Consider the following 9,152-nt stretch of genomic DNA (forward strand, 5'->3'; position numbering starts at 1 on the left):
TTTATTAAATTAAATACAATGAAATTTTATGACTTAGTTGAGTTTAAAATAGCACAAATAATGTATAAAGTAAGATATTTTGAAACCTTTTACGGACCAAAATGAAAAAATGAGCAAACATTCGCATGCATTTGTCGGTCAGTGAGATGCAGGAAAGTTTTCATTTGTGGATTTATTTAAATTTCCACATTATATAAATAATGCTGACACTGGGAACGCCATCCACTTTTTATTTTTTATAAATGTAAGAACATTTTGAAGAAATTATGTTGAAATTTTGAAGAATTTTATTTACAGTAGAAAACTTTAGACAACTCTTGGTTAATTTTTAATTAAATAAAATTAATTAATTAATTTTAATTGCTTAACACATGTTGATGAATCTGGAAGCTCCCTACATTTTTTTAAAAATAATTATTAAACAAAGGCGTCAATTTTTTATATGTTCAAAATTGAAAGAAAAAGTTTTTTATTTTATTTTATTTTATTTTATTTTGACGCTAATGTTTTCTCTTTTAATGCAAATGAATATCGGCTGGAGATATCAGTTGTCGGTCTCCTTGACTACTAATAATCGGGATCGGGATCGGCCTTGAAGAAAAACATATTGGTCTAACTCTAGTAGAAAGATTTCAACAATCTACTCTGCCACAGTACTCAGAAGCTGTTTGAAATTAGACACAGTCCTTATGAGATAAGGGGTACAAGTGTCTACAAAAAAATCAAAATAAGAACAAATATTAAGCAAAGGTGTTTTCTGTAAGAGGTATTCATTTGTGGAATAATTTTGGTACTGACATGAAAAGACACAAGTCAATTACTGAGTTTAAAAAAAAAGTTTAAAAGCAAAGTTCAAGAGCATTATTTAAATCAGACATTAGCTCGTAAAATTGCAGAATTATTATTATTTTTTTTCGATGTACCAGTATGAGTGTAATGAAAATTGTATATGTCAGTATGAGGATGTATTATTATTGTGTATGCCTATGAATTTAATGTATATACGCTATTGGCAAATGTACATATGTGTTAAAGTGCAGTTGCATACAGGTGCAGAATTGCACATTTTCTTTTACTGAAATGTATTAAACCTATTGTATCAATAATGAAATAAGTCAAAAGATACAAAGAATAAATGGTAGGACTAGATTAGTTTTCAACTTCTTATTCCCTTTGAACATGTAAACTGTCGCTAATGATTGTATAAGTTTCTTCTTTCTTTTAAATGTTTATATCTGCTATTTGTTTAGGGTTATATGTTTAATAAACAAACAAACAAACATACAAACAAAACAATTATACTAGGGCCACTCTGAAAAGGAAAACTTGTTTACTCTGACAATAAACAGTCATGAGTTCACCAAGAATAAAATCATTCTCCATTATTGCATCTCACTGCTTAAAATGACATTCTGCTAATTTTAACTTGATCTCGACACTTTGAGATTGAGAAAAGAAGAAGCAAAGAAATCAGTAAAACTTGTGCTGCCCTCTTGTGGGATTACGCAGTGGAAAATAATCACTTTATTCCCTGCTGGCTGCACATGCAAAATCTCTGATTAAATAGCAGATTATCAGCACAGTTATACTGTAAACACACAACCGGGCCAGCGCGGGCTAACAGATGTCTGTTGCATACAAAACGCAACAATCCCTGAATTTCAGTTTTGCTCTCAATTGTGTCAGCGTTGGACGCTGTGACTGCCAGCGTAAAAAAATAGCTCTTATCAACATCACCGCAGGTATCCCATTGACGTCAGTTGTCTTTCACCGGAATCAGCCAAGAACAGCTCAGCCTTTCGGGGATTACAATGTTCTGATGTCTGATTAATACTTTGAGTACATCTAACGTGGTGCCAAAAACAAAGCAGGGCCATAGATATAAAAATATTCTACCTGAATGTGAAGACTTGTGTGTGTGTTTCAGGTTATTACACGCACATTTCGACGCTGGCTGACGTCCAAGAAAACGTCATGGAGTACCTGCATGTTCTCAGTCGGCCCATGGTCATCAACCACGACCATGACATCATCTGGACGGAGGCCTACATGGACAGTGTGGTACGTAATGCCATATTAGTACAAATCCATCCATTCGAACATGTGGATAAATATTTGGAGACTCAGGACTTTCAAAATATGGATTCAACATTTTTTTTAGCAGTATCAGCCACAGCACGGTTGAATTTGTATAAAAAGGTCACAACGACAGCTGATTCCTCGAGAGTATATGACATCACACATTGTCAGATTTAACATTACTGACTGGGAAAAAAATTCAAATGAATGCACAACAATAATAAATAAGAGAAGATTCCTTGAGGTTAACATGTTCCTAATAATATTTATTATACTAGCTCTTTAACTCATTCACTGCCAGTCATTATAGAAAATTTTTACATTTCCAATACTCACGTGATATTACATTCAATAATTATATATAAACCGAATCTACCAAATAACAGAATAGACTCCCTACTTTTTGTCCCGTCCCGTTCTTTTATAATTGACAGCAGAAAAATGTAGGTTTGCCAAAATACAGCCATTTCTCCCATGGACTCTGAAACTGTGTTTATTTCCTATAAAATGGGGCAATGATGTCATCTACCGGTGGTTGGGCATCAGTAAAGTTGTTTCCAAGTTTGATATTTACAGTGGAGCATGCTCAGATTCGCCCCCATTTAGCACCGCTCTAAAAAATACAATTGACAAGTATACTTGTCAAAGGCAGTGAATGAGTTAATGCATTTTTTCCACATTTATTTCTTTTGATCACAGTTACCCACCACTAAAGAGGTAATCAACCATGTTAAAATAGTAAGTGTGAAATAGCCGTTCTAGCTTAGCATGGCCTTTTGGTTCATAGCATCCCCCCCCCCCTCCTTTTGTTAGTGAATCCAGCTCAAGAATTTTAGCATCTCTTACTAAGTAGTGGTTGTTAAGTTTACTGTAGCTGGTTAGTCCATCCATCCATCCATCCATCCATCCATCCATCCATCCATCCATCTTCTTCCGCTTATCCGAGGTCGGGTCGCGGGGGCAGCAGCTTTAGGAGGGAAGCCCAGACTTCCCTCTCCCCAGCCACTTCAACCAGCTCCGCTGGCGGGATCCCAAGGCGTTCCGAGGCCTGCCGAGAGACATAGTCTCTCCAGCGTGTCCTGGGTCGTCTCCGGGGCCTCCAGCCGATGGGACCTGCCCGGAACACCTCCCCAAGGCGACATCCAGGAGGCATCCGAACCAGATGCCCGAGCCACATCAGCTGGCTCCTCTCAACGCGGAGGAGCAGCGGCTCGACTCTGAGTCCCTCCCGGATGACCGAGCTTCTCACCCTAACTCTAAGGGAGAGCCCGGACACCCTGCGGAGGAAACTTATTTCGCCCGCTTGTGTCCGGGATCTTGTTCTTTCGGTCACGACCCACAGCTCGTGACCATAGGTGAGGGTTGAAACGTAGATCGACCGGTAAATCGAAAGCTTCGCCTTTTGGCTCAGCTCTTTCTTCACCACGACGGACCGATACAGAGTCCGCATCACTGCAGATGCTGCACCTGCTGCCTGTCGATCTCCCGCTCCATCCTGCCCTCATTCGTGAACAAGACACCAAGATACTTGAACTCCTCCACTTGGGGCAGTATCTCATCCCCGACCTGAAGAGGACACGCCACCCTTTTCTGCCTGAGGACCATGGTCTCAGATTTGGAGGTGCTGATCTGAGCTGGTTAGTTACTTTTTTTTTTTTTTAACTCTCACAGCTGTTCAACAGTCAAGCCCAGAGTTTGCTTCTGATGACCTCAGTCGCAATGCCTGTGTTCAGCAAGAAAAAAGAGACGGTAAGGACTATTATTATGATTTTTAATCCTTTGTAATCATATGAAACACAACAAAATGTGACAATGACTATTTATTTTTATTTTTTCTGCAAATGTAGTTGTCTCATGGAATTCTGCTTGGAGTTGTCGGAACTGACGTTGCCCTGAAAGAACTGATGAGATTAGCGCCAAGATACAAGGTTTAAGCATCCTAATTTACACAACCTTTCTTCTTTTATTTGAACGATTACAATTGATCGATTTGTCTCATTCTTTCCTGTTTAGCTGGGTGTCCACGGTTATGCCTACCTCATCACAAACAATGGCTACATCTTGTCTCATCCTGACCTCCGTCCACTGGTAAAAAAAACCAAAAAAAAACTTAATTGATTATAACGCTCTTCAACTGAACAAGACGTTTGTTTGTGACAGTACAAGGAAGGGAAGAAACTGAAGCCCAAACCCAACTATAACAGTGTCGACTTGTCCGAGGTGGAATGGGAAGACGCCGAGGAGAAGGTGAACCACGCACATTCAAATTTGATACCACTCGTTCTTGTGACAGATCATTTTCAAGAAACACCTATATATCCTAATATATACTCAACAAAGATAGAAACACACTTTTGTTTTTGCTCCCATTTTTTATTAGATGAACTCTAAAACTTCTTCCATATACACAATATCACCATTACTCTCAAATATTGTTCACAAACCAGTCTGAATCTGTGATAGTGAGCACTTCTCCTTTGCCGAGATAATCCATCCCACCTCACAGGTATGCCAGATCAAGCTGCAGGATTAGATACCATGATTAGTGCACAGGTGTAAACTGCACCTTTCAGAGTGGCCTTTTATTGTGAGTAGTGTAAGGCACACCTGTGCACTAATCATGCTGTCTAATCACCATCTTGATGTGTCACACCTATGAGGTGGGATCTCGGAAAAGGAGAAGTGCTCACTTTCACAGATGTAGACTGGTTTGTGAACAATATTTGAGAGAAATGGTGATATTGTGTATGTGGAAGAAGTTTAGATCTTTGAGTCCATCTTATTAAAAAAATAAATAAAATGCGAGCAAAAACAGAAGTGTTGCTTTCATATTTTGTTTGAGTTTCCTCCAAATTGCCAAATGGCAATTTTCTATTCTTCTAATTTTCTTCTATTCTCTAATTTGCAGTTCATAATCATAAAATGGCCATATATAAAACCTTTTTGAAATGAAACAAATTAAATTATATACAGTAAATATTTTCAAAACAGTACATAAATTGAATTAAAAAAATACATTAAATTACATCATCTGAATCCATGAATCCATCCATACCCGATCTGAACCACTTTTTTCCCCTAACAGTAAATTTAATTTAATTATAACTATAGTACAGTACTGTAGCGTAATGTATGATGTGGTGCGCACTTCAACTTGTGAGCAGAATATGGCATTTATGGACATCAGTCAGCCCTTGTTCGTATCTGCGAACGTTCGTAAGTCGGATGTTTGAAACTAGAGGATGACCTGTACTGATATCGTCCACCCAGGCGAGTACCGATACCTTGAAATAAGGTCTGGTATCGGCCCCCTAGTATTGGTACTCGCCCATCCCCACGTGCAAACTTTATTAAGTCGGTTTATGTCATAATTGTGATACTTCAGCTCAGGACGGCCATGGTCAAAGGAGAAACCGGTACCTTGTCCTTAGATGTGAGGACCTCAGTGGATAAGGGGGTGAGTGAGTATAATGAAGCTGTAATTTAGCAACCTTGCCACTAGGTTGGGCCATGTCACGCTTAGCTGCACTTTGCATTGTGGCCCTTAACCACTATTGCTTTAAGTCATTTTGTTGTTCTCCCTCTACACAGAAACGAGTGATTTTCCTCAAGAATGATTACTTCTACACCGGCATCAACGAGACACCGTTCAGGTTTGATTGCATGCACGTCTGCTTTATGTACTAAACATATTTCAGCATTTGTTTAGCAATCAGTCAAGTATATTTGTCTACCTATCTGTCAGTCTTGGTATCGTGCTGACAAGAGGATATGGGCAGTATATAATGATTGGAAATGTCTCTGTTGAAGAAGGTAGGTCTATATTTCTGTACCTATTGTGTGTTTTTACACAATTTCATCCTAAATGTTGCATTTTTTCACAGGTCTGCATGATTTACTGGCTCCCGATTTGACCATAGCCAGTGAATGGTGAGTGCAGCTGCTTTTGTTTTAACCAGTGCTTTTCATATTTTTTTTTTTAAAACACCTCCCATAACTTTTCCAGGACATATTGCGAGACTGACATCGACCCGGCTCATCGGAAACTGAGCCAGCTGCAAGCTGTCGTGGGATACCTGACAGGCAAAGAACCGGATCTTGAGTGTAAGTCTGGACTTTGTTGCCGGGTCTCCACATGTGCAATGGGAACAGGTCCAATTAACAACTTTTTTTTTTTTTTTTTTTTCTGCAGGTGATGTGCAGCTCATGCAGCAAACACTGTTTGACGCAGTGGTGACGGCTCCAATGGAAGCTTACTGGACTGCCCTCATGCTCAACCCATCCGGGTGAATAATCAGAAACTAGCCCCAGGGATGGGCAATCTCGGTCCTTGAGGGCCACACAGTCCTGCAGGTTTTGGATGTTGCCCTTCTCCAACACAGCTGATATATGATCCACTCATCAGCAAGCTGTGCATTAGACTGATTGGAAACAGCTTGTGTTGGAAGAGGGAAACCTGCAAAACCTGAAGTACTCCGGCCCACCCCTGCCACTAGCGCAACCTTGAATGTCTTTCAAGTCAGGACAATCATTTTACTCCTGTATATATTTTTTGTCAGCAGGTAATGTTGAACATTAGATCTAAAAGTATTTCACATCAAATTTTCTCTCATCTTTTTGATAAAAAACAACACACTATTACAGTGGCTACTATGGCTCCATGCTACGAGTTAGTAAGTTAGCCAGTATTAGTTAGCGGTAGGATTAATATTATTGTTGTAATGTTATCGTGGTTGGATTAATTTTACATTATAACTATAATTTACTTTATTTTTTAACCTTTCACTGGGAATCCACCTCCTGTCTGTCCCACGTTTGTGCTCTGTGTCACATGACAGTGTCACAGACATGACAGATTAGCAGAGACAGGATTTTACAAAATCATATCATTTTCGTCTCGTCTTTATTCATGAACTAAAATGTTCATGGATTTTAGTCCCATTTTTATTAGGTGAAGTACATTTTTGTCTCGTTTTCATTAGTGGTCAAAATACTGATTTAGTCTCAGTTGTTTATTAACGAGTGTTTTAGTCTAGTCTAGTGGAAAAAGTGTGTTGACCAAAATATTTTTGTTTAATTTTCGTTAACGAAATTAACACTAGTGTCCATTTCCCTTTCTGTCTCTCATAGTATGGATGACGGCATTGAGACAGCTTTCCTGGGCACGCGGTCTGGCCTGATGAGGTTCCAGCGTTACACTGGCATTGAAAAGCGAGTTGGCATGTGAGTAGTAATAAAGAGTATCCCAAAAGTAATGAAACATGTCTCTATTTTTATACAAACAAAATAAATAAGTGACTTTTGGAACACCCTCCATATCCCATTTTAAAAAATTGTGCAAGCGCACCCTCTAATGGACAGTCAGAACTACACCATTTCTAATCACAGACAGAAGACGCACTTTTGCTGTCGCAGTTGTTACAATTGATCTTTGTCATCCTGATGCCAGGTCGTTCCTGACATCCACGGATAAGGAGAACATGTTCACCCTTGACCACTTCCCACTGTGGTTTCGCCGGGCAGCCGAGTACCCCGCTGGACAGTTCCTCTATTACATGCCCCGACAGGAAACCAGAGGTAGCTCTTCCATCGTTCACGTTCTGAATGAGCTTGTAGGCGTTGTTAAATTGCAGTCATGAGCGCATCGTACTAACACTTAACTCCACTGATGCAGGAGCATCTCTTTTTTTACAACCAAAAGTGTCCTTCTGTGAACCCGGCTGTTGTCACATGCCGTTTGTTGTGTTCAGACGTGTTCAGGGACTATGAGGCGGACTATAGCGCCCCCTTGAGCGCAGAGGAGATGGAGCAGCAAGCAGAGGAGGGAGGGGGGATACGAGGGGAGGAGGAGGAGGAGGGTAGAGGAAAATTGTGTACTTGGCATGCCGCCGCTTGGGTGTCCCCAATCATTGCCCAGCATCCTTTTTTCATGTTTCTTCATCCCAAATTCTACTTTATTCACCATTGGTCGCATATGTGTAGTAAACTCCTCTCCTCTTTTGACACATAAGAATTGCATCTTCTACGACATGATTGGATGCATACTTGTAAAACAAAAACCTGTCTGAGTGCATGTTTGCATGTGTAGTTTGCAATGGATAGATCCTGCACTCACCAGCCACAATATTAGGTACACCTAGTACACATTTGATTTTTTTAAATCTCATTGGATTGTGCAGGTGTACTTTAATATTGTGAAAATGATGATAATGACTGTTCTCTGATTGTGTGCCGCTCATCTTCCAGCTGGGAGGATCGTGATCGCAACCACTGCCATCACTGTGACTGTGGGCAAGAAGACCGCCATTGCTGGAGGTAGGACATGACCTCTTTGAAATGATGAAGTGTCTCGGCATCATCCACGTCATTTGATTTATTAGAGGGCCATTCCTCTGGTTTGGTGCCATCTTAAAATCAGTCTATTGAACTGCTCCAAATGTGTATTAGCCCATCTCGGTGTTGCAGTTAAGAGTTGCAATGCCACTTCAAACCACCAGAGAGCAATGTTTGTCTACGTGCAAACGTCTGTTTATGATTCATGAGGACACTTTTTGAATTTGTTGTCATGCTCATGCAAACATGAATCTCCCACATCATCACTCTCATACTGTAGCTACCTCCATCCAGGTATCTGTCTAATCTATCTACAAGAATAGACACATGGGAAAGAAAGAAAAGAAAGGAGGACAAGAAAAAGAGAATGAAGGTTACTCATTGTAGATGGATAGATTCAAGAGGGAGGACAAAATAGGCGGAGCGAGGTGGGAAAAAAGCAAGGTGAAAAACACTCCAAATGATGAGAAAAGATGTGTCAGGAAGATAAATGGACACCAGATAAGCACGAGAAGGAGATGAGAAGGACAGAGTTGATGAGAAAGGAAAGTGTTGGCGGGGATTGAGGCGTAAAGAACAAGATAAGGATTAGTACCCGCACAGAGGAGCCGCCATCGCCACTGATTCATTCTCTGCTTTGACCCTGTGCGTGCGCGCGTGGGCGTGCGTGCGCGTGTTTACTCCATCTTATTTGATTAGATTATTTGACCCTCGGCAGGAAGTCGTGTGCGTGTGCTCAA

At 40.2% G+C, this 9,152-nt stretch overlaps 1 protein-coding gene across 3 annotated transcripts in view; it reads left to right on the forward strand.

Annotated features, from left to right (window-relative positions):
* cacna2d4a (calcium channel, voltage-dependent, alpha 2/delta subunit 4a) overlaps positions 1-9,152 on the forward strand; it is a 69,375-nt gene that overhangs the window by 6,727 nt on the left and 53,496 nt on the right. For 2 of the 3 annotated variants that reach the window (XM_077499040.1, XM_077499041.1), the window contains 15 exons: positions 1,928-2,061; positions 2,779-2,796; positions 3,751-3,828; positions 3,927-4,007; positions 4,093-4,167; positions 4,240-4,326; positions 5,465-5,536; positions 5,671-5,732; positions 5,825-5,892; positions 5,964-6,009; positions 6,086-6,183; positions 6,272-6,365; positions 7,210-7,302; positions 7,529-7,656; positions 8,326-8,394. In XM_077499040.1, the coding sequence (XP_077355166.1) occupies positions 1,928-2,061; positions 2,779-2,796; positions 3,751-3,828; positions 3,927-4,007; positions 4,093-4,167; positions 4,240-4,326; positions 5,465-5,536; positions 5,671-5,732; positions 5,825-5,892; positions 5,964-6,009; positions 6,086-6,183; positions 6,272-6,365; positions 7,210-7,302; positions 7,529-7,656; positions 8,326-8,394 (1,203 nt within the window). The remainder of the gene's footprint in view (positions 1-1,927; positions 2,062-2,778; positions 2,797-3,750; positions 3,829-3,926; positions 4,008-4,092; positions 4,168-4,239; positions 4,327-5,464; positions 5,537-5,670; positions 5,733-5,824; positions 5,893-5,963; positions 6,010-6,085; positions 6,184-6,271; positions 6,366-7,209; positions 7,303-7,528; positions 7,657-8,325; positions 8,395-9,152) is intronic. The other variant, XM_077499042.1, reaches the window with a different exon arrangement.

Source organism: Festucalex cinctus, chromosome 16 (assembly GCF_051991245.1).
Source record: "Festucalex cinctus isolate MCC-2025b chromosome 16, RoL_Fcin_1.0, whole genome shotgun sequence".
Taxonomy (NCBI): domain Eukaryota; kingdom Metazoa; phylum Chordata; class Actinopteri; order Syngnathiformes; family Syngnathidae; genus Festucalex; species Festucalex cinctus.